The 25,251-nt window shown below is 39.4% G+C and overlaps 1 protein-coding gene and 2 pseudogenes across 1 annotated transcript in view; 1 reads left to right on the forward strand and 2 right to left on the reverse strand.

Annotated features, from left to right (window-relative positions):
- LOC129236291 (homeobox protein slou) overlaps window positions 1-5,314 on the forward strand; it is a 57,363-nt gene extending 52,049 nt beyond the window's left edge. Inside the window, exons 3-4 of the mRNA XM_054870591.1 lie at window positions 1,366-1,649; window positions 4,442-5,314. Coding sequence (XP_054726566.1) covers window positions 1,366-1,649; window positions 4,442-4,660 — 503 coding nt within the window. The 3' untranslated portion in view covers window positions 4,661-5,314. The remainder of the gene's footprint in view (window positions 1-1,365; window positions 1,650-4,441) is intronic.
- Window positions 5,315-23,659: 18,345 nt separating this feature from the next.
- LOC129236588 (U2 spliceosomal RNA) lies at window positions 23,660-23,834 on the reverse strand (annotated as a pseudogene).
- Window positions 23,835-24,422: 588 nt separating this feature from the next.
- LOC129236535 (U2 spliceosomal RNA) lies at window positions 24,423-24,606 on the reverse strand (annotated as a pseudogene).
- Window positions 24,607-25,251: the final 645 nt, after the last annotated feature.

A 25,251-nucleotide genomic window follows, 5' to 3' on the forward strand; every position in this document is an offset into this window, starting at 1 on the left:
ACCAAATAATCTGGAAAATTCTCACAGGTCTATCTACCTATCTTTTCCTACTGTTGCTTCTTTCCTTTCCTCCTTGACTATCTACACTTTCACCTTCCAGAGCGTTAAATAAAGTGGACTGTTTAGCCTAAGTGTTTTATGAGTTACCAAATCTCTCAGTGGTTCTTGGCTCGACTTCCTAAATGTCAATTTCCAGTGTTTCTCTACCCGATTAAGTGCATTCAAAGTATGGCACTCATAAATTTTCAAAGGTCATATGCAAACTTCATCATATCATCACTTTTTGAAGCACTTTGCGCTTTTCGGTAAGAGGTTTACCAAGGTTAAAATATTTAGTGGTAGCTCTTTACTAGTGTGGGTATTTTTATGAAAATGTAAACTATTGTATATTTTTTCAATAAATGAACAAAAACAGTAACATTTGAAAGCATGTCAAACATTGCATTCGAACACACTGTACATACATGCATACATACATACACATGTATGTACATGCACACACACAAGTCACACATGCAAACATGCTGCTAAGAGCAGTGAGCGAGGTGTGGGAGCGGATGAGCATTTTAATTGAATTTTGATTGGCACATTCTGGTATTGCGAATGATTTCGGAAAGTAACTGTTATGGATGCGCACTGCTACAAACACCCACACCCTTGGAATTACACCTAAATAAACATGGATGTCCTTATGTAGCAACAGATAGCAGAATAGCACTTCACTTGCTCATATGCGAGTGTTTATACAAAAACACGCAAACACCCATGCACTAACTAAATACGTATGGAGGTGTGCGCGTGTGCGTGTAGCTGTGCGATTGCTTGTATTGGCTTTTCCAATTAATTCTGTAATGCTGAAGCTGTTGCTCTCACTTCCATTTGTTTTACCAGCATTGAGACTGTTTTCTTGGTTTTTGTTTTTGTTTTTGCTGTCGGTACACTTTTATGTTATTGTTGTCATTGAGCAATGCGTCGGTGATTGATTTCATCAAATGACTATTTCGAATTGCGGCATTTTACCTTCATCAAACGCTGCGCCACCAAGGGCCGGCCAGGAAAATGGCCGTTAGCAGACAAACGTACATCTCCGCCACCCCCGGCAAAAGTTTGTATTGCAACAGTGCCAAAGGCCTGGAGTGGGCGTTAGGTGGCGTGAATGATTGATGGTTTCAAATGCTAAATGCCTTTCAAAATGTTAATTCTCTCGTTTATACGATTTGCAGCGATTTTTAGGCCGTTTTAAATCTTTTCCACTTATTTTCCCTTTTATTCATTTTACATTTGCTGTGTCCTTTTTTTATGAAATACTCATTTTACGCTACAGTATATCTTATTTTGTTTTTGTCTTCTGTTTGTATTTTACAGCTCACGACCTCAATGACATGGATCAGGATGATATGTGTGATGATGGCATGAGTAGTGACATTGATGACCACGCCAGCGAGACGGATTCAAAGAAGGGTGGCAGTCGTAATGGCGATGGCAAATCACAAGGTGGTAGTGGCGGCGGCTCTAAGCCAAGGCGTGCACGTACCGCCTTCACCTATGAACAGCTGGTATCGTTGGAGAATAAATTCAAGACGACGCGTTATTTGAGCGTTTGCGAACGTCTTAATTTAGCGCTGAGTCTCAGCCTCACCGAAACGCAGGTGGGTACAAAAAACAGAGTATGCGAAAGCAAAAAAGGAAAGAAGTGAAAAGAAGATTAATATATCTTTATATGTATTATTTATATAAGTACTGGTATATAGTTGCGATGATTACCTTTCAGAATTTGAGCCAAAAAATTGTTAACCCCCACAAGATAAAGCCTTTAAGTCAAGTCATGTACCTGTAGATTCAAGGATTTATACCCAAAAACAAGTTGTTCAAGTACTAAGTATTTTAAGATGCCTCGAAAGTCAGTTATTTTGTAAAAGAAAGTTAACATGAGAAACAGTTTGGCTATCCAGTAATGTTCCTCAGTTGAGATATGAAACAAAGTATGAACGGTCGGTCAAATGAACCCTATCGTTTTGGGAGTTTCTGAATTGCTCAATTTGCAAAATTGGCTCGTTAGAAAACTCAGTGTTCAGAAATTAACCTCTTTCGGGCAAGCGAAGCAATTCCTTCACTCTCTCAAGTCTGACTTGCCGCTGTTTTGGTGTAAGATCATGCGCATTTTGGATCTTGTAAGGCTTGACTTTGAGATCATTTTTCAGTATGCGGCGGATACTACGGTCAGATATTTTCAGTGCTTTCGCCATTTGATTGACACTTTGTCGGGGATTTCGCTCAAGTCGCTTTTTCATTTTTTGAACCATTTCACGTGACGTTGCAGTCTTTTGATGACCACCTCCCTGACGTTTCGCGATGCTACCAGTATCAATGCAACGAGTAATGGTGCGATAAACAACAACTTTATTTACTTTAAGGCGCTCAAGCTCACGAACAATCACTGGTTGTAATTTTCCAGCCAAATATAATGCAATTACACTATAAGTTTTGAAATACATGGTTTTCTTCTTTCACGTTTATTCTCGACAAAATGCTTCCGCGCGCTTGTAAACAATACTCTGGACTGTCATTTAGCCATTTAACAGACAGCTGATGCCCGTGCCGGTCCTGTATGAATGAATTTTAGACGCTAGTGAATTATATTCCACGCAGGGTTAGGTTAGGTATATCTGGCTGATCTGAATAGAACTCAAGGATCCATAGTGTTACCAATGTTGCGGGAGTCGTATTCAACACAGGCGAGTTTTAATAAACAACTTAAACTTTTGTCAGCATTATCCTGCAGAGTTAAAAAGTATACCAATCCCAGGCAGTTGTAACGAGTTCTGCTTAAAGCAAAGCAATGACAAAGGAGTTGTTCTAACGTCCCCGATTCTTCTTCGCATAAGTTACACGCGTCGTTCTGGACCAATCGCATTTTAGCTGTGTGATATGGAGTGAGACAATGCCCCGTCAGTACTCAAACCAATATTTTACACTCGTTCCTTGCGAGTGATAAAAAAAAGTTGGTTATTTCCGTGTTGCATGTTCATAGCATTATTTTTGCAATCCTCAAGGAGGCAGAGGCTTCCAGAATTAGTGCCTCGTCTAGTGCCGACTTGAAAACTGATGGTGAGAGTGATATTTGTCCGACGTATTCAACTTAGGCAAGCGGGAGCCGCCTACCTTAGCAAACTCGTCAACTTTCGCATTTCCCTCTATTCCGTTTTGATCTGGTACCCAATAAATTGTAACTAGTCTATTCTTGCAGTGCTCATCCAATTTGGATCTACAGTGTTGTACGCATTCCGAGCTAGTCATTACAGCCATTATTGCCTTAACAGCAGCTTGACTATCGATGAAGATGTTTGGGCGAGTGTCGAGCGGAGTAAATTCCAACGCTAACTTAGGTGTTTCGGTTACAGCATAGATCTTAGCTTGAAATATACTGCAGTAATTAGGAGGTTTGAAAGACTGTTGGAGATCAAACTGCGGACAGAAGTTAGCCGCTCCTACTCCTTCCGTCATGTTCGATCCATCTGTAAAGAAATCGTAAACTTGGCGATCGGATTCTAAGCCCTTCTGCCAGCCATTCTGTTATATTATAAAATCAAGTCTCTTGCCAAAGTTTACTAGAGAAATAACGTAATCTGTCCTTCCGTTTATTTCCTGTACGTTACTGTGACCAAAAAGCATTTTTGAGAATTGTCCAGTCATCCTCAGTCTTTGTGCAGATCTTTTGGATACGTTTTTTACCACTACTCGTAATTTGATTGGGGACCAGTTCAGACGTCTTTCTATTACCGCTGTTAGAATTGTGCTCATAGCGCCGGTCTCACATATTCCTGCAATCCTTGCTATGCAATTTTTTGCTTTTGCTCGATGACAACTTCATTTTGCCAACTACTGCTTGTTCGTATATTTCAAACGGCTGAAACTGGGTTTTAGGGGCTTCCTAAAATACAGTACCACTCATGCAATGAATTTACACACAGCTAAAATATAGTTGGTTGTGGTCTCAAGTCTCTAAACATTTATTTAACCTTTGCAAATATTAAGACATAATATAAAAAGACACTTTGTGAAACACCTAATCATTTATATCTGATATCCCTCAGTTATTTCTATTGCTAAATTGAAAGTGAGAAATTCGGATTCAGCACGCCACAACATTTGTTTATGGTATACATTTTATGTGTATCTGTGTTATCAACGCTCTATTACGCAGATCTACTCGTATACAAATTTACTGTTCGCCAGATCGTTCGTTTTCAATGGATTTGAGTAGCTTTACATTAGCGTATTAAAATATCAAAAAAAAAGTTGAGGATTTTATCTTCTTATTTTGCACCGTGGTTAACTAGTCACCCACCTTAGTTAACCAACAGATATAATCACCTTTAAAACTTCAAAACCTTTACACACATTTCAAACTTCTAATCTAAATCACTCGCTTCACTTTCAGGTTAAAATCTGGTTTCAAAATCGACGCACCAAATGGAAGAAACAAAACCCAGGCATGGATGTGAACAGTCCGACGATTCCACCACCACCGGGTGGGGCAGGTTTCGGACCAGGCGCCTATGCCAGCAGTCTGCTTTACACACATGCCGTGCCCTATCCACCCTATGGACCCTACTTCCATCCACTTGGCGCACATCATCTTAGTCATTCGCACTCATAAAATTGCAAGATGCAACAGCGATTGTTGCAAATATTAGAAATGCGAAAGTATCAAAAACGTGAAGAACATACGAGTAAAACGGGTACCGACGGAATGCTGAACAAATAATGAAGAAAGCAGGCATAAAGGAGAGGAGAAGCACGGAAGAAGAATGCTGACTAAAATGTGATTTCTGGGAAAAATTTGTGGTACAGGGTGGCGCAAAATTAATCATCCTATCGGAAGATTTATAATTTGTGCAAATGGGTCAAACATATTTAGCATCTGTGAAATACTCAGCTGCAGACAGACAAACAGATAAGCAACGGAGCGCGTAAAATAAAGATTCCCATCTCTCGAAATAATTTTTTTATTTAATAAAAAAGGTATTTAAAAACCTCATCGGATGATTAATTTTGTGCCACCTTGTGTAAGTGTGTAGATGTGTGCTGATCTTGCTAGGTTCAGAAATTTTTGTGAAACTGCACCTTAAGGCTTAACGGTGCTGTCAATTAAATGCATGCACACACAAGCATACCTACTTGAACGTTGCAATTGTAAATATTCGAATATGTTGGGAATTTGTTTTCATGCTTGATTTGATATTTTAACTTAGGTCATAAAGTGAATATTTGAAGTTTCTGGTATCCTAGTTAATTGATTCTATGGATAAGTGTGCACAATAATTGAAGATGTATATATATAAATATGTATAAGTGAATATATGTACATATATGTATGTATGTAATTGTAAGTAATTATGCTGTATTTATGTAGATATGTAAAATCTAATGTTAATTATTATCACTTAGTGAGAGACTCTGCTTTCTATTCTAAGGCTTGCCAAACAAATTATGCCAAAAATGAAAAATATTAATTTACTGACTGCAATTATTTTAAAACTAAGCCAAAGAAAATCAAAATTATGATAACAAAATTAAAGATAAAATATGTAAAAATGCCGTATAAATTACATTGGAGTTTTATTTACTTTTGGGAAGCTGCTACATAACTGAGGATACCCACAGGCATTCTCACAGCTCACTGCAGATTGCGCAGTCTTCTGTTTGACATTGGGGTATAGTTCACTGACTCCCATCATTTCGGGGACTCCAACACACTTTCTTCTTGAATATGATGTTATAGCGCGGAAAATGTTGAGACATCTTAGCCAATTGCAGCGAGAAAAAAGGCACATCCGCTCAACCTAATCCATTTCTATCTTAAGTTTAATAAGGGAACAAGCTTTGGATGAGGTGCTGTGATGAATAGAGCGCACAAAAGACCATGAGGCTGAAGTGCAAACCTCAATTTCATTCATTTATTCATTCAAAGGAAACTCCGGTAGTGTTCACGGGACGATAAATTTAAGACTTAATAGAAAGGTTGTGTTTGTGTCGCTTTACACTAGCAAAAGTTGACCTCAGTGGAAGTTGTAAGCCATAAAGTGGTTAAGGTGGATGAAAATTTAAAAATAATTCGGATTTACCAAAGTTCAAAGAACTACGTATTTTAAAATAATAAATAACTGAAGCATGTTTTTCATAGTTTTTTAGTTTGAGGACGGGAGAAGGACCTGTGCACCCCGGTCGTAATAAGTGTAAGTGTATAAATAAAAATTAAATAATTCCAGTCCAAAGATGTCTGGCATAAAACACAAACAGGGCTATTTCACAAATAGACTCTGCAACAAACACAAAATTTTATTCCTCTATGAAGTAGGCCGGGTCGATTTGTGGGGAGGCAAAAAAATCGCCTATTGCTCTGTGAAAATCATATTTTAGGGATCAAAATAAGAAACTTTGCCGAAGGAACCATACCTCTAAAACGAATTCTGATGTCCCCCAATTTGGGTCGAACTTTTTAGTTTCTTTTCTCATGTAAAGGCCAAAAATGGTGATATTTTGAAAGGATTGTATGGGGAACCCCCCAGAGAAGTTCCAGGGGGTGTGCCACTGCCATGGGTGGGTCGGCCGTCCAAAGTTAGTGGGGGTCGGTAATACATTTGGACTCGATTGGAGCACTCTAAATGGGTCAAAGTGGGATTTTACGTTCAACCCAAATTGGGGGATATCAGAATTCGTTTTAGAGGTATGGTTCCTTCGGCAAAGTTTCTTATTTTGATCCCTAGAATACGATTTTCACAGAGCAATGAGCGATTTTTAAATCGACCCGCCCTACTATGTAGGCTCTGAATATAGTCCATCGATTATTGTCATTTATTGCGATCAACCCTCATAGCGAGAAGAAGGAATAGACATCTCGACCTGGACGGTTAGAAGAAAGGCACAACCAACCCAGCTTCACCTTAGGTTTACATAGTGAATTTTATTTGGATGAGCTTTTGTGATGAGTAGATTGCATAATATGCCTTTGGTCGCAGTGTAAACCTTCAATTATTCTATTCAATTGCTGTGCATCTGTTCAAGAGTCGGGACTTAGTTTGCACTTGGTATTAATCCAACACTTGCCGATGAATATTCTTTTAGGAATTCTCATCAAAACCTCTTTTTCTCTTCATGATTGTGCGATAACCGCTTAAACGATTTTGACCAAGTTTAACAAAATCCGGTGGTAGTTTCTTTCTCGTGTTAACCGGCGTCAGTTGGGCGCACCAAGTGAAGTCAAGTATTTCCCGAACTGTTCTATCCAACGCAAAAGAAGTCTTACTCTTCCTCTGCTACCACCAGCTGGTAATGCATGGAATACTTTCAGACCTGGGATGTTTGCATCTAATCTGTGTATATGTCGCATTAAAGCTCATTGTTCTATTGGTTGTGATATTCCAGCGAATTATTCTAACTGTGGCTGAAAGAATGGGCTGAATTCCTATTTAGGTAATAGATGCTGCGTGACTCAATCGAGGGCGTTTCTGCTATCCCCTTTAAAGCAACTTCTGGTGTATCTCAGGAAAGTATCTTAGGAGCTTTACTCTGTGTTCTGTTTGCTAATGACATTGGCAGCTGTTTTTCGTTTTCTAGATACTTTACACGGACAACCATAAAGTTTTCTCTTCGATTAAGAGTTCTGAAGATGCTTCTAGGTTTCAATTAGAGATCAATAAATTGTATTTATCGTGTTGTCGGTCTAACCTACATCGCAATATCAATAAGTGTTATTATGTTTCGCTTCCTAACTTTCTAACTACGTAACGAAACACGAACGTCGTACAGTATCTCTGGTACTCCTTTTCAGTCCGCTGACGTTTTCAAAGACCTTGGTGTAATCTTCGATACTTCATTTTTATTCAGCAACCACATCAACTTTATCATATCAAAATCATATGCTGCGTTGAACTTTGTTCATCGAAATAGTTCTAATTTCACAGATCCCTACACTCTGAAATTACTCTGTACATCTTTTGTTCGTCCAAAGCTTGAATTTGCTGCATTCATCTGGAGACTTTATCACAAATTTGCTACTGATATAATTGTGCGTTTTTCAAAGGTTTTCCTTAAATATTCCCTTTCTTCCCTAAATTTCTCCACTTCTATCCCTGCGTACAATTCCTGCCTCCTCTTGGTTAACCTTGAGTCCCTCGAAAGCAGAAGAACTATTCATTTCTTGTCTTTTGTGGAAGGTTTGGTAAGTGATGTAATCGATTGCTCCCCATTACTGCTAGCAATCCAATTTCTTATTCCTGAGAGAATCCTTCGTTTTAATTTTTTTAATTACCTCGAGACCCTGAGTTCGAATTATGGGATTTCGAATTATATTTCACTTGATTTTCCTTTTGTCCAAAAATGTGTTTTCTAAGTTATTGAATTTTGAATGTACTCATTCTGTGTATGAGGTTTTTGAACAATGCATTATTTATTAAAATTTTGGAACTAAGCCTTTATTCAAAAATTAAACCCACGATGACAAAATATGTGCGTTTTATTTTAGTGCTTTCTGCACTTCAATTCTAAGTTATCGTTTTAGTGAGTAAAAATCTTTGTAGTTTATTAGCTTTTTGACGGAAAATAAAGAAATGAATAAAAAAAGAACAAATAAATAAATAAATAAATAAATAATTGATATCAATCTCACCTGCACTTTCGAAAGTTAAGGAGGAGCAACTGTTGGGAGCATCTTGTAATGCGAGATCACCGACCGCCATAAGCGAATAGTTTGATGTCTGACTACCATTCGGTAGTGACCAGGCTCGAAATCCTGTGAAGTCTGGACGATGAATATGACTTACGTGAACCAAATAGCAACCTTTGAAAGCAAAAATATATGATCGAATCAAGCTGGAAGATGTCACATATCGTATTAGATACAACTCTGAACTTAAGACTTTCTTTCAAGGGCAAAACATCATAAAATACATGAAAGTCCAACGAATACGCTCGGTTGGATACGTAGAAAGAATGTCAGAACAAAGAGCTCAAAACGAGCCTTCATAAAACAACCATATGGGAAGCGAACTAAGGGCAGGCCAAAGAAAGGATGCGTGGATGATGTTATAGACGACCTCAAACAGATGAATGTGCAAAATTGGTGGTGCTTGGTAGCTCATCGAGAAATCTGCAGAAAGATAGTTGCGGAAGCAATGGCTCATCCAGGACTGTCATGCTAAGGAAGAAGTAGACGGCAGGGCTGAGCACAAAGTAAATGAAAGCGGCAATTTAAGCCTGAATAGTATTTATATGTACGCTTGGTCATTTTTATATGACTAAAGCTTACCCTTTCTCTGTCCTTTTCAAAGTCCTTTCATATATATATACACATATGTAGATGCTCGTAGATACAATCCCGTCAGGCAAATAGTAACAATGACGGTGAAGTGTGCAAATTGTATGACAACAAAAATAAGTCAAGTGAAAAATTTTAAATTTGCTCCTCATTGTCACAACAAATACATTCAATTATGTGAAAGTGAACGGAATTCTTTAATCCGATTTATGTTGCAGCCGCATCCGCAGCCACAGCCACCACGGTCACAGGGCGAGCAGCGCAAGGACAAAAGTGCTCAACTGCAACTGATGAAGATGTGTATGGGAATAGGTGAGAGTGTGTCTGTGTGTGTGTGTGTATACATACATACATATATGTGAATAAATCACCGAAACGAGTGCGAAGGCTCAGAGGTAATGCCACTTGGTTTGTTTTCAGTTTTTTCTGCTTCACACAACTTAGCTTTTATTGCGATTTTATTATGTAAATATCTACCACCACATGACGTTCTCTGCCGCCACGTTTGTGCGTGTGGTGTGTGTTTACACATGAAAAGATATATAAACAGAAAAAAATAGAGCCACGCGGCATCGACTGCCTGCATGAAAGTTGCTTCCAATTGTCAACTGGCGCTGTCACTGACAGTCGGATTGTATGGAAATCCATCAAACAGATAACAAATAAAAACCAGCAGCAGCAACAACAACCACAAGTAATAACAAAAAAAGTTATTGTAAGAGGTGTTGAAAATCCGACGCCAGTCGCATCAGTGCATCAATTTGACTGCAATACACAATCAAAATCGAAATTCGTCGAAATGTGAATGCAGTGGAGTATTTTGGAAATGGAAATCTTTATTGCCGCTGATGTTACCGCCACTGTAGTTGGGGAACTCAAATCCGCATATCTATTTCAGAAATCTCATCAAAGTCTGAACTCTGTTTTTTAGCTCAAATTCGACTGGATAACTGAATGGAGCGGTACTGATGATTATTATCAGCATACTCAAACGGAAAAACAAAAGCAACAACAAAGCAAATAGTTGAATAGAAGGAAGTGGGAAATCACCGCAAATTGTAACTCAGGCGCTAGAACAGAGTAGAAAAGAATGAAAATCCCATCGATCGTTGAGTCTCAACAAAGCAACAGCAATAATCTTAAATGCAATAACTCATAACAGCAGCAACAACAACAGCGACATCAGCACTTTGGCCAGGTATTTACATCTACTCGCCAATTGCCGAAAATTGAATTTTCTCTTTGCGAAATTTATTTACATATTAATATAAGTAATGCTAATGTATGTAAGTGAGTGGGTGTATGCGGCTGTGTTTGGCGCGGTTGTCAGCTGGGGTACTTACACGCACATACATCCGCACTACACTACACTACAGTAAGTAGATAAATACTGATTGGTGAGTTGTTGCTTTCAAAACCACACCTACATGTAAACATAGTGTATCGTATTTGCGATGCACACATTCATATACATATGTAGGTATGTGTGGCCCCGTGTCCATTTAAATAATTCATTAATTTCGTATTTTTCATTTGTTTTAATCTTTTACTTAAGCACTTTGCAATTAGTTATACAAATCCTATTTGCTGGCTCGACGGAATTTCACTAAGTACTCATAGGTACGACATAAACACAACCATTTCGTGTACAAGTACACACTTTGGTATACCTAAATATATGGAATGATGGGTGCTAAATCAAAAAATATATGTATGCATGTGCCTCAGTTGGAAGTGTTAATGTATCCGATTTAATTATTCATGAAAATCTTACATTTCATTAAGTGGTGAATCGAGCTTTTCTCGAGCTTTCGTGGCTTTACTTGCCACACAGGTTACTCATAGATTTAGAAATCACACATTTCACTTTTGGAATAATACCTGAACATGAGAAGAAACTTATTGTAATATCAGCCAGAAACTTATTTTAAACTTCTTTTTGGTTGTTGCGTTAACTGCTTACGCGATTTTGGGCTAGTTTAACTAAGCGCGCCAGTTGTTTCTATCTCGTGCTAACCGGCGCCAATTTGACACACCAAGTGAAGCCAAGTCCTTTTCACCTGATCTCTCCTCTTCCTCTGCTTCCTTCAGCTGGTACCGCATCGAATACTTTCAGAGCCGGAGCATTTATTTCCATTCGGATGACATGACCCAGCCAACGTAGCCGCTGGATCTTTATTCATTGTTCATCGCCTGCGATATTCGCCGTTGCCAAAGTGTAAAGCTCCAAAAATCTTCCGCAGAATCTTTCTCTCAAACACTCCAAGGCACGCCTCATCGTATATTGACATCGTCCAAGCTTCTGCCCCATACGTTAGGACGGGCATGATGAGAGTCTTGTAGAGAGTTAATTTTGTTCGTCGAGAGAGGACTTTACTACGCATTTGCCTACTTAGTCCAAAGTAGCACTTTTTGGCAAGAGAGATTCTTCGTTGGATTTCCAGGCTGACATTGTTATCTGTGTTAATGCTGATTCCCAAATAAACAAAGTTTTTTACCACCTCAAAAGCATAACTGTCAACAATTACGTTGGTGCCGATATGCGAGTGCATCGACTGTTTGTTTGATGGTAGGAGGTACTTCGTTTTGTCCTGGTTCACCATCAGACCAATTTGCTTTGCTTCTTTATCCAGTTGGAAAAAAGCAGGTCTAAAAGAGTTAATATCGATTTCATCGGCATACGCCAACTTATTTTAATGCAACTCAGTTATTCGCTACTACAAAACGTTAGAGGTTTTCGCTTGTGATTTATTTCTGAGTTCCTCTCCACTGTTGGAGAGAGCTTTTCCGTTAGACTCGTAAATACAATACGGGTGAAGGGTAAATCGCTGTGCAAAAAAGAGCATACTGACCCAATGCTATGTTCTCACGGCATGCAATTTCCTCTCTAAGTTATTTGCGAGTTGCCCTGCTTCCACAGCACATTCATAATCCACACTTTTTTATTATTACTCATATTATTCGTGAGCGAGCTGGTAGTCCATCTTCCATAAAGTTTGATCCCAAAACAAAAAATCCTAAAAAAATAAACCTCTCCCAAGCAATATCAGAAGACCAATGGTTTTTGTGTGACAAAGTGGAACTTATCGATGCGTGAAGCTGAAGGAGTTTTAAGAAAAAAGTGTGCTATGGTATCCAAAGACACGATTCGAAGACGTTTATGTGTCTTAGACCTCAATTTCTGAATAACGTTGAAAAAACCATTACTTTCATTATCACACATTGAAAAAAGACTTACATACATTGGCTAAGGCAAAATCAGAACGGAATTGGATAAACGTAATATTCTCGGATGCATCCTTTTGAGTGAACCCTGGTGTACTGCCTATACTGGGCAATTTCAACGAACTGTTAAGCATCCAGGTTCATGTTTGGGGCTGTTTCTGCGAAAAAGGATTTGAATGCAGTTTTTATGAATAAAATTTACCAGAAAGCCTTACTACTGCCAGCTGCACAGATATTTGGAAGAACTAGTCAACCTTCAATTTAAAAAAAAATACAAAAATCACAGAGATCAAGAGAAGGTGTGTAGAGTAGAAACAGCAAAATGGAATTGAAATGTTGGATTGCCCTTCACAGTCACCTGATGACAACCCTATTGAAAATGTTTGGGCAAGAGTTAAGCACAAACTCAAAGGAAAACAAATATGGATGGTGAATAAGTTATCAAGGCAAATTTGGCTGACTTGGAGCCCATAACCTCCACAAATTAGTTGAATACCTCCACGCAAAAATTAACACAAAGTATGACGCAAAGATGTGAAGCGTTTATAACTAATGGGGGTGGTAAAAATATTCTAAGTCCATAAAATGCAGTTTCTTAGAAAAGAATTCGTGATTTAGAAACTATAAATTATGGCAGTATATTAGACTAACTGTAGTTATAAGATATTTTAGAAATATATTTACAAGTTGACATAAACTTCTCTCTGCTTTGGCCAGGTTTCGTCACAAAAGTCAGGTTTCGGTCCAATCAGAGACTTGTGATCTCAATGTCGAGGAACGCGTCCACTTAGAACTCTTTCTGATATAGGTACTCCTCTATATATTTAACTACCGACTGGAGGGCGTCCGCCGTAGCCAAATGGGTTGGTGTGTTACTGCCATTCGGAATTTGTAGTACGGTGGTTCGAATCTCCATGATACACCAAAATGAAGAAAATATTTTTTGTAATAGCGTTCGCCCCTTGGCACGCAATGCATATGTGCTATGAGAAAAGCTCCTCATAAAAAATATCTGCCGTTCGGAGTCGGTTTAAAAGTTTAGGTCCCTCCATTTGTGAAACAACATCAGTACGCACACCACAAGTAGGAGGACGAGCTCGGCCAAATACCCAAAAAGGGTGTAAGCGCCAATTATATATATATGCAGGGCGGAACCTACGGATCTGGTTTTATAGCAAGCATGTTGGGTGAACGACAAACGACACCGAGAAATTTCACTACTTATATGCAGGTCAATCAGCCTTTCAAGGGTCGATAGCAAGAAGAGTGAAAGACTGGTTGGAAATCTTAGAGTACACGTATGAGCTTTTGTCTATCTTGAGTATGAAAACAACCTCACAACCCTACCTATGCAACTCTCAAAGACTTCTTCATAAAAACCATAGCTCGAAGAGGTTGCACGAGTTCGATTGTACAACTGCATCCAGTTAAATAGACTCTAAACATTTTACACAGAATACTTCGACAATGAATACAGCGGCGGAGTACTGATACTACCTAAGATACTGGCATCACTAGAGAAGAAAAGTGAAAAGATTGACTCTTCGTAAAAAATATGAATATAAGTCCTTAAAGCAAATCCTGGTTCGGTTTCTGAGTGTAACAGAATTACTACGCCCCGTTTAGATCTGATTTAAGTCTTGTTATCGAAATCGCCCGACCGATAGGACCTTTGAAGGGTATGGGTATGGTTCTACAGTTGCTACGCGCCACCGAAACTGACGCAAGCAGAATTCGAAAACTTACTGGATGAACTTGTGCAAAACGCTCGTGGTACCACACCAAACGTGATTGCGGGTGATTTCAATGCGTGGGCCTTGGAATGGGGTAGCAGATATACCAATAAAAGGGGAGATGCCTTGATTAAGGCATTCTCACTGCTTGATGCGGTTCTGCTAAACACTGGGGGAAAAAACACCTTCGAAGTGAATGGTCGTGCATCAACAATCGACATCACCTACGCCAGCAGGGCTCTAGTACGATCAGCAAGCTGGCAAGTGAATGATTTTTACACAGGCAGTGACCACCTTGCCATTACGGTGGACTTTTCGCATGGAAAAGAAGCCGTACAGAAAAAACAGAATAAGGGTTGGAGGGTGGAGACACTTGATGAAGAAATGTTCCAAATCATGCTAGAAAAGAACCCAACTAGCACTAACGATGTGGAACTACAGGCGGAACTGCTACTAAAATATGTTAGCAGAGCTTGCGATGCCGCTATGAGCAGGAGAATACAGAGCGCTCCCAGAAAGCCTGTATACTGGTGGAACGAGGAGATCAGCACCCTAAGAAGCGAATGCAGAAAAGCAAGGCGCCTTTCCCAAAGGAGCTATGGGTTGGCAGAACACTACAGGCTCCGCGAGAACTATAAAAAGAAGCGGAAACAATTAAAGAAAGCCATTAAAAGCAGCAAGGCAGCTAGCTTTAAAGAACTGTGCCAGAATGTGGACAAAAACCCGTGGGGTGATGGCTACAAACTCGTTATGGCCAAGGTCAAAGGAGGTAGAGGACAGGCGCCAACTTGCCCCATTCTTTTAGAAAAGATTGTACAGACACTCTTTCCAAAGCAAGACATGCAGCCAAGCCAGACCCAGTGCCACGCAGCAGAAAATAGTGTCACAATCAGTGAAGCAGAGGTGATTTTGGCAACGGAAAGATTCGGCAATGCTAAGGCTCCAGGACCTGACGGCATTCCGAACAAGGCGCTGAAGATCGCTAACAGGCGCAGCACAAAGCCATTTGCAGAACACTTCACCAAGTGTATAAATGAAGGCACGTTTCCGAAAGTATGGAAGAAACAACAACTGGTCCTACTTCAGAAACCAAATAAGCCAGCGGGTGACCCAAGTTCTTATCGGCCACTCTGCATGATAGATACTATGGGTAAAATCTTGTAGAAACTAATCTGCACGCACCTGCAACAGCACCTGGAGAAAGCGCCAGCTGAACTATCCGAACATCAGTTTGGTTTCCGAAAAGGTCGTTCAACCATCGATGCCGTCAGGAGGGTGACAAACATTGCAAGTAAGACTATTGAGGGTGACAGGTGGATGCATGGTGATAAAGAATACTGTGCAGTTGTCACTCTGGATGTCAAGAATGCCTTCACCTCGGCATACTGGCCACATATTATAAAGGCTCTTGAAGGAAAAAAACCCCAGCATACTTAGTACGGGTTATAAACAGTTATCTGTCGGAAAGAGTACTTCTGTACAATACAGATGAAGGCCCTAAGAGATATGCAGTGACGGGCGGAGTACCGCAGGGATCTGTGCTGGGCCCGATCCTATGGAATGTACTATATGATGGGGTACTGCAACTCCCAATGCCGAGGGAAGTGCAAATAATAGGATACGCAGACGACATTGCGTTAACCATAGTCGCCAAAACAATCCCTCAGATTCAGAGTATCTGCAGCGAGGCCACAACGAAGGTCAAACAATGGCTAACGGCGGTTAAACTACAGCTAGCAGGACAAAAAACAGAAGCAGTTCTCATTACGAGTAGAAAAAAGTTAGAAACGACCACACTAAACATTAATGGGTTTAACGTCACAACACAAGCGGCACTAACATATTTGGGTGTAATGATCGATGCTCGACTAAGCTTCAAGGAGCACATTAAAAAAGCATGCGGAAAGGCAGCCATGGTGTCGGCGGCACTGTCAAGAATCATAGCCAACATCGGTGGTCCCACTCAGAGTAGAAGAGCGCTCCTGGCTAAAGTTACCCAGTCTACACTCATGTATGCAGCACCCATATGGGGTAAAGCCCTGATACAAAAAACATACGCGAAGAAGGCGGAAATAGTTTTTAGACTTATTTCCCTTAGAGTTGCCTGTGCTTTCAGGACAGTGTCGTTTGAAGCAGTATGTGTCATATCGGGTATCATGCCACCAGATATAATGGCCTCTGAACTGGGTAGAGTGTACGACAAAGCCAAAAGCCTAAACAGGAGATTAACGGCGGAAGAGCGTAAAGAAGAAAGACTGGGGAGCATAACTGAGTGGCAAAATCGCTGGGACCTAGCGACAAAAGGGAGATGGACGCATAAGCTTATCAGAAGCGTACAGGCTTGGGTTGAGAGAGGAAATGGTGACACAGATTACTACCTCACACAGTTCCCGACGGGGCATGGATGCTATAGAGAGTATCTCCAAAGACTCGGCCACGAGGACGCAGCTGACTGCTCGCTCTGCGGCAACGGTGGAACGTGGAACATGTGTTCTTCTCCTGCCCGAGATACGCATCTGAAATAATGTGCATTGAAGAAATCATAAAAGAAAAAATAACCCCAGGCAACACTGTAGATCACATGCTGCGGTCGAAGTTGGTGTGGGCCAAGATGAGAGAATGGTCCGCAAATGCGTTACAGGAACTGCGAAAAAAGGAATGGGAACGCAGTAAAGAAAGAAGACAAAGAAATAATGAAGGGTAGACGGAGAGAGAGATATAAGTGAAGAGCCATAATGGCTAGCTTGGCCCTGCGATGCAATGCTTAAAAGGCGGTACCGCAGGGCAAACTAAAGCTACAGAGGTCGGAGTTAGGGTTTAGTACGTAGGTGTACTGTTTCGCAAGTCCAGTTTAGTAGTAATACGGACTGTGCGTGGTCCCGAATGAGGTGCACCCTTAGCGATCAGTATGAATCGTGCATGCCATCTACATATATTGACGGTATCTATGTAAGATTCCCCCTTCAGATAAAAAAAAAAAACAAAAAAAAAAAAACAAAAAAAAAAACAAAAAAAAGGGTATGGTGCGAAGCACATCTTTTGTATGGGTCGTTCTGTCATGGATAAGTAGAGACCTGTTATAATAAATATCTTAAAAGTACAGGGTGGGCCATATAGCATTTGCTTTTTGAACCACCTATTTTTTTGAGAATGGTAACACAAATGACATGTCAATCATAATCATAGTGTTCATAATTTACTTAAAGGTTTGACATTTACGAAATGGGACGCTATACGCTTGAACAAAATTGGGAAATATTGAAAACCTATTTCCAAAGTGGTGAGTCTTCTTCTTCTTTTCTGATTTTCACATCGGTGGCTACGTCAATAAGCAAAATTGTCGGATTTGGGGCTCAAAAAATCCACACGTTACTGTTGAGAAGCAAATCCATCCACAACGAGTCACTGTTTGGTGCGGTACCGTTTTGAAAACCGAATAATCAGCCGAAATTCCGATATCAATTGACCGTCTCGGAGCTGTGATTTAAGCCCGTTGGACTATTATTGTGGGGAGCCGTTAAGGACAAATGCTATGCGAACCATCCAGAGACGATTGATGCTTTAAAACACGAGATCGAAGTTGCCATTCATGAAATTGGAGCCCAAACAATCGAAAATGTGCTTAAAAATTGGGTTGATCGAATAGCCTACTGTAAAGCCAGTCGTGGCAGTGATTTGAACAATATTATTTTTCATTCATAAATGACAGTGTTCAATCTTCAAAATAAAAAAAAAGTTTGAAAGAATATTGATTAGTTTTTTTTTATAGCCGATTCAAAAAGCAAATTTTACATGGCCCACTCTATATTAATTGTCTCTCCCAAAATTGAAATTGTGTTGGTGCTTTATGGAAAAATCAATGTAAATGTTTTAAATAAATTTATTGAGCCCTGCGCCTCGATGAGTCGCTTTTATTGGAAAAGCTTGATGCCATACGATTTAGCAATTCATAAGTCATTTGAGAGTTGCAGCGATCTGCTCGGCAAATGAAATCATAAACAAAAATGCAACGTGCTGCATATCTAGAGACGGAAAGGAATTGAAGCATAAATATATTTCGGATTTTGCTTAAACAATTATTTCTAACAAATTAATAGTTCAATACCGGGTTAATCTCAACCTGTTGTGGAAAATGGCAACGCACTGTGAGTCAATGACACCCCTGCTACTATATATCAATGCACAGACTTTAAGAGAAATTCATCAGAAACACTTTTTATACTACTGATGGATTTGAACTTTATTTTAACTTTTTTGTTGAAAAAAAGTGTTTTTCTATTTTTTAGTCATTCTTACTCCCACCATTCAACAGTAATTGCCTGTATTACTCGCTCATCTCTACAGCAATCACATTATTTATGATACTCCACACAACAACAATAAAATCGACGAATAGTGCACAGAGCGATAAATTTAAGAGAGGGGGTGAAGGAGAGGTTGGAGAGAGTGTTTTCAAGCGCAAAAAGGACTAATCCCATATCCAAGACAATTGCTTTCCAATTTAGCCGTCAAGTACCCAGCGACGAGTATCTTATTTATGCCCATTGCCGTAAACGCCATCAACACACCTCCTCACTTTCTTTCTTCCTTAAATCATTCCACTATCCTGACTCCATGGCCGCATCTGCAACACAATTAAGTTGTTTATGCGAGGGTTACTACCGGATTCACGCTTATTTTTATTTTGCATTTTTTACGAGGCATCAGCGTAGGGTATGTAGTGGCATGGCGGAGCGGAGGGTAAACATTTTAGCTCGCTTGAATTGCTGGAGATTACACATTCGTCGCAAGCGACAAACTCGCTGAATGACATACAAACGAACACAAGTACGTGCAATGCTAAGCGCTAAGTAAGCTAGTGTGTGTGCGTGTGGGTATTCTTGCGACACAAACACAAATAGGGTACAGCACTAGTGTAAATGTATGTGTGAACGCTTTCCTTCATCATCTGCACCATTGACTTTTCTCGAAGCTCTCTGCTCAACTCCACTGGCATTTGGCTAAATTGACGTTCGTTCTCGATTGAGCAGTGGCTTTAGCTTCCGCTGTAGTAATTGTGCAGCCGTTGCTGTTGTTGTTGTATTTGGTAGCATGCGATTTTATGAGCGTATTTAGTTTCGTAGTTATCGCTGGGATTTATCGGAAGTTATTGTGTTTGTTTAATTGAATTTGGATTGCATAAGCAGCGGCGACAATTTTCGACTGCTCGCCCACTTTGAACTGATAATGCCAGACTTATGTATTTATTTACTTAGCTGAAGGAAGTTGTGTGTGCCAGATTGAGGGAGTGAAGGGGGGTGTCGCATAAGTTGGCAAAATAATTATTTCGTAAAGTTCTAAGCTGATTCAGTTGAAATGGAATCTAATTGCTAGTGTGAGATAGCGCATGTGAAGGCGATTTGTTTTACATACTTCATTTAATTTTTATTGATGTCGATTACAGGCGAAACGACTTAAGTCGCATGTGCTTAAAACCTTGAAACGAGTGGAATGGAAATGAGGAATGTTTGGTTGAGAACTTTTGAAAAGAATTTTCTAACTTACCAAAATCAAATTCTCTTTATCAGCTATTTTTTCGACTAAAGTATAGTGTTATGATAAGATGGCGCAACATAAAAATAAGGGGCTTACGAGGGGTGCCTTGTATATGTCGGGATTTGGCAACCCTGGTGTTGCAATCTGGCAACTGACACCTATATCGCAAAGTTTGACATTTTTTGGCTTTTACGTACTCAGAACGTTTTGAAATACCAGCGCTATTTGTGTTGTTTACAGTAACTTAAAAGATTCATCTCGGTCCAAAAATGGAATTAAATCGTGAACATTTTCGTGCGATTATTTTTTACAACTTTCGACGTGGATTAACGCAGCAACATATCATGGATGAACTTAATTCATTTTTTGGCGATGAAGCTCCATCAAGGACCAGTGTTTATCGATGGTATGGTGAATTCAATCGTGGTCGTAGTTCACTCCAAGACGAATTTCGTGAAGGTCGTCCAAAATCAGTTGTTGTTCCGAAAACCATTGATGCTGTGCGCGAACTGATATTGCAAGATCGTCATGTGACCTATCGTGAGATTGAGACAATCTTAGGCATTAGTGGGACCAGCACACATTCAATATTGCATAAACATTTGACTGTCAAAAAGATTTGTTCGCGTTGGATCCCACACAATTTGTCAATCGCTCAAAAACAGGCTCGTGTCGATTGGTCGAAGGAAATGCTCAAAAAATATGATCGTGGGGCTTCGAAACACGTCTATGACATCGTGACAGGTGATGAATCATGGATTTATGCGTATGAACCCGAAAGTAAACAGCAGTCGACTGTATGGGTGTTTCAAGATGAGCCAAATGCAACAAAAGTTGTTCGCGCAGGAAGCACTTCCAAGCAAATGGTCGCCTGTTTTTCGGAAAAACTGGATATGTCGCAACCGTACCACTAGAACAACGCAGAACAGTAAATTCTGAGTGGTACACAACCATTTGTTTGCCAGTTGTCTTCCAAGAAATTAGGAAAACCAATCGCCAAAGACGGATCACTCTTCACCAGGACAATGCGAGCTCTCACACATCGGCTCAAACACTGCATTTTTGAGCACCCAAAACATCGAATTAATGGGTCATCCGCCGTATAGTACTGACTTGGCACCGAATGACTTCTTTTTATTCCCGTACGTAAGAAACACACTGAGAGGTCAACGTTTTTCGACACCTGAAGAAGCGGTTGCGGCATTCAGAATGCATGTTTTGGAGGTACCTCATTCAGAGTGGCAAAAGTGCTTCGGTATGCAAAAGTGTATAGATCTTCATAGAGAATATTTTGAAAAACAATAAAGTGATTTTCGATGATTAAAATTTGTTTTTGTTCTCTAATCCCGACATATAAAAGGCACACCTCGTAATTAACATATAAAATAAAAATTGTCTATGTGATATACCAACATTTTTTTATGCAAATATATTTCAGAAAATTTTGAAGGGCTCTAAAGTGGCTTTTCGTTAATGGCCACCGCAGCCGAGAGGCTTTTCGCTAGGCTAATCACCTACTTTGTTAGAACATTCAACATAGCAACCAATACAAGTGGTCTCGCATATACAATCTCCGCTTTGTTGACCAACAGGAGCGCACACATTAGGACACGAATAGCACAATGGAACATAAGAGCACCAAGGGATTCATCTAGGTAAGCTCAACTCGAGACGCAGATGCAAAAATATAACATCTGTATTCTAGGAGTTAGCGAAATGAGGTGGTCCCCGCATAGCGGCAAAGCTGATAGAGGTGAATGTGGCGTAAGAATCATTATAATCTCGAAAATGCGTAACTCTCTCCACGAAGGCCACTCCCAACCTGAAACAGTAATTTATAATAGCATTCACTCTTTAAAACAATGCAAACCACAGCGAACTTTCACTTATGTGCGTGATGAAAAACCATCTCTGTCTGCCATAAAAAAAACATCTACCATGAGATCTTGGCTTATTTTGCTCTCGAAACCTTCGGAAGGATCTTGAATCGTATACTCGTGAATATAAATTGTTCTCGCTGCTCATACAACTGAGATGCAAAATGTGTACTTAAGAGAGAGATTCATAGAGTCAACGTCCGAAGAGGTCGTTAGAACGATCATGGGCACACTCAGTTGACATAGAATGATCATGCAACATTGCTCGTACAGGAACTGTTCATCAATCTTTAGTCGGGCTTTGCATCGCAGAAGGCTCGTGGTTAGTAACAATACTTCGCAGCAGGACAATTTGTACTGAGCCCCTGCTTAAGAGAGAACGTGTTGGTTGAATATTAGAAAGCAAAAAGAATGTTTCAATGACCTTCAATATTATTTCTATAACTTTACTATTTATTGATAAATATTCCTTTTATTTTACAATATAAAATTTTGCTTTTTACTTCAATAATATACGAAGTGTGTTCAAAAAGTATAGCGAATTTTGAATTTTCGCAGGTTACGTATATTCGAATTTCGATTTTTTTGTGGCGATATGTTGGTACTCGTGTCTCTCACTCATGCCGACGAGTTCGGCCATTTTGAATGTTCAGTTATTTGTTGACAGCTGCTTTGCTTGCACGTGTTCGGCTCGTCTTCGATTTTTACCTATTCAAAAAGATGGATCAAAGAATCTGTATCAAATTTTGGGTGACAAACGAAATTAAGTGCGCGGATGCATTCCGAATGTTGACTGTGTCATACGGAGAAGCTACTTTGGACCAAAGCAACGTTTATCGGTGGTACAAAATGTTCTCAATAGACCGGACGCCCGAGCACTTCAACAACAGACGAACAAATTGATGAAGTGAAGAAAATGGTATTGGCCAATCGTTGAATCACCGTTAGAGAAGTTGCTGAGGACCTAGACATATCGATTGGCTCGTGCCATTCGATTTTTTTCAATGATTTGGGCAGCATCGCATGTATATTGCTAATAAGATGTTGGACTCTGTCCGCGACGACCCAAATTTGCTCCAGAGGGTCATAACTGGTGACGAATCGTGGGTTTATAGTTATGACGTGGAAACCAAAGCTCAATTATCTCAATAGAAGCTGCCGCACGAACCAAGACCGAAAAAGGCGCGCCAACTCCGGTGGAATGTAAAAGTTTTGCTTACCGTTTTCTTCGATTGCAGGGGCGTTGTGCATCGTGCGTTCTTGCTAAAGGGTAAAACGGTCAATAAGGAATATTACCTGCAAGTTATGCGCAATTTGCGCAAAGCAATCCGCCAGAAACGCCCGGATTTGTGGAAAAACAAAATTGGCTCTTGCATCACGATAACGCCTCTGCTCACACATCGTTGCTTGTGCGCGACTTTTTGGCCAAAAACAACACACTAATGGTGCCACAGCCACCGTATTCCCCAGATCTGGCCCCCTGTGACTTTTTCTTGTTTCCGAAATTGAAGAGACCCATGAAAGGACGATGCTACGCTACGATTGACTAGATAAAGACGGCATCGAAGGAGAAGCTGAACAAGAAAAAAAAAAAAATACCAGTCTAACGGTTAGACTTGATAGAAGTGAAACCTTCCGTAAAACAAACTGAGAGAGAATAAGACGAAAGCAGCATTAGGAGCAAGATAATTATAGGTTCATTATAATATTGCTATAAAGTTCATATTTTATTTTCTTCATTTTATCATTATTCATCCTCAATGTTTTCAATTTCAACAAATGATACGAGTGGCTTATGATAGATAAAATATGATACAAATGCTTTGGTTTCGATGTTGTCAAAAAAAATACCCAAACGGACCGAAGAAACAGACTTATAAATTTCTTCCATTTTCGTCTACTTGTATTCATATAAAAATTTATGTCTCTTCCCACCAAAGCTAAATGTATTAGTATATTTCTTCTTGTATTTATTCAAGGCTGAAATCCCGGCGGTACTGCAATACCGGGTCAACCCGTGGCAGAGGTGGAGAGCAAGCCCCGCCCATTTCCAAAAATTAGTTTAACATTTGTTGTCCTCCGATGGAGGATCTATCAGATGTTAAGCTGATAACCACACTACCTAGTCAATACATTTTAAATAATAAACCTAATAAACCTTTTGAGAATTACACGCTCACAAAAAAAAATTAATGTACGAAATATTTATACCGATTCACTTAAACTGACTTTCAGTATCTAAACCAAAAATAGAAAAGCCAAAAAACTGTTTTCAATAAATCATCAGAAATGTCCTACAATGCAAATTTCAAAAAAAAAAAAATTTTTTTTTTTTATTGTGATTCGAACCAAGAATTTTGGATCGGAAGCTCACATTGCTAGCCGCTCGGCTATCGCGCCATACTGTCGGTGCTGGCCTAAAAGTTATTTAGTTCGTCGCTACGTTTATATGTTGTAATTCGTTTCACTTTTTCCCAAATCACTCCCAACGATTCTAAAGAAGTTTTCACTTCAAAAATTAATGTACGAAATATTTATACCGATTCACTTAAACTGACTTTCAGTATCTAAACCAAAAATAGAAAAGCCAAAAAACTGTTTTCAATAAATAATCAGAAATGTCCTACAATGCAAATTTCAAAAAAAAATTCCATTTTCGTCTACATGTATTCATATAAAAATTTATGGCTCTTCCCACCAAAGCTAAATGTATTAGTATATTTTTTCTTGTATTTATTCAAAGCCGAAATCCCGGCGGTACTGCAATACCGGGTCAACCCGTGGCAGAGAAGGAGCAAGCCCCTAACACACTCCGCCCATTTCCAAAAATCAGTTTAACATTTGTTGTCCTCCGATGGAGGATCTATCAGATGTTAAGCTGATAACCACACTACCTAGTCAATACATTTTAAATAATAAACCTAATAAAACTTTTGAGAATTACACGCTCACAAAAATTATTTATATCAACATATAATATAACGCTTCGTAACTAAATAACTTTTAGGCCAGCGACGACAACATGGCGCGGTAGCCGAGCGACTAGCAATGTGAGCTTCCGATCCAAAATCCTTGGTTCGAATCACAAGAAAAAATGAAAGTTATTTTTATTTAGTTCGTCGCTACTTTTATATCAACATATAATATAACGCTTCGTAGACAAGAAGGTCGCTTTTTCGTTTCACTTTTCCTCAAATCACTCCCAACGATTCTATAGAAGTTTTCACTTCAAAAAATGATTTTTTGAAGTGCTTCGAAGATTGGAAAAAATGTTGGCACTAGTGCATAATATCTCATGGGGACAAAATAGATTTAATGAATAAATTAATAATTTTTGAAAAAACACAAAATTTGCGATACTTTTTGAGCACACCTCGTATTTTATAATAACAACACATATACTAACTTAGAGTAATAAATATCTATATATGTACTTATCAAGTGAAGGCTTGAAGTCTACATACAGCAACATATTTTCTTATTTCCCAGAAACTATACAATAATTGAAAATAACGTTGATGTATTGGGTTGGGAATAAGCTCCCGTGCTTTATTTATTTAAG

This window comes from Anastrepha obliqua, chromosome 1 (genome assembly GCF_027943255.1).
Source record: "Anastrepha obliqua isolate idAnaObli1 chromosome 1, idAnaObli1_1.0, whole genome shotgun sequence".
Classification (NCBI taxonomy): Eukaryota; Metazoa; Arthropoda; class Insecta; order Diptera; family Tephritidae; genus Anastrepha; species Anastrepha obliqua.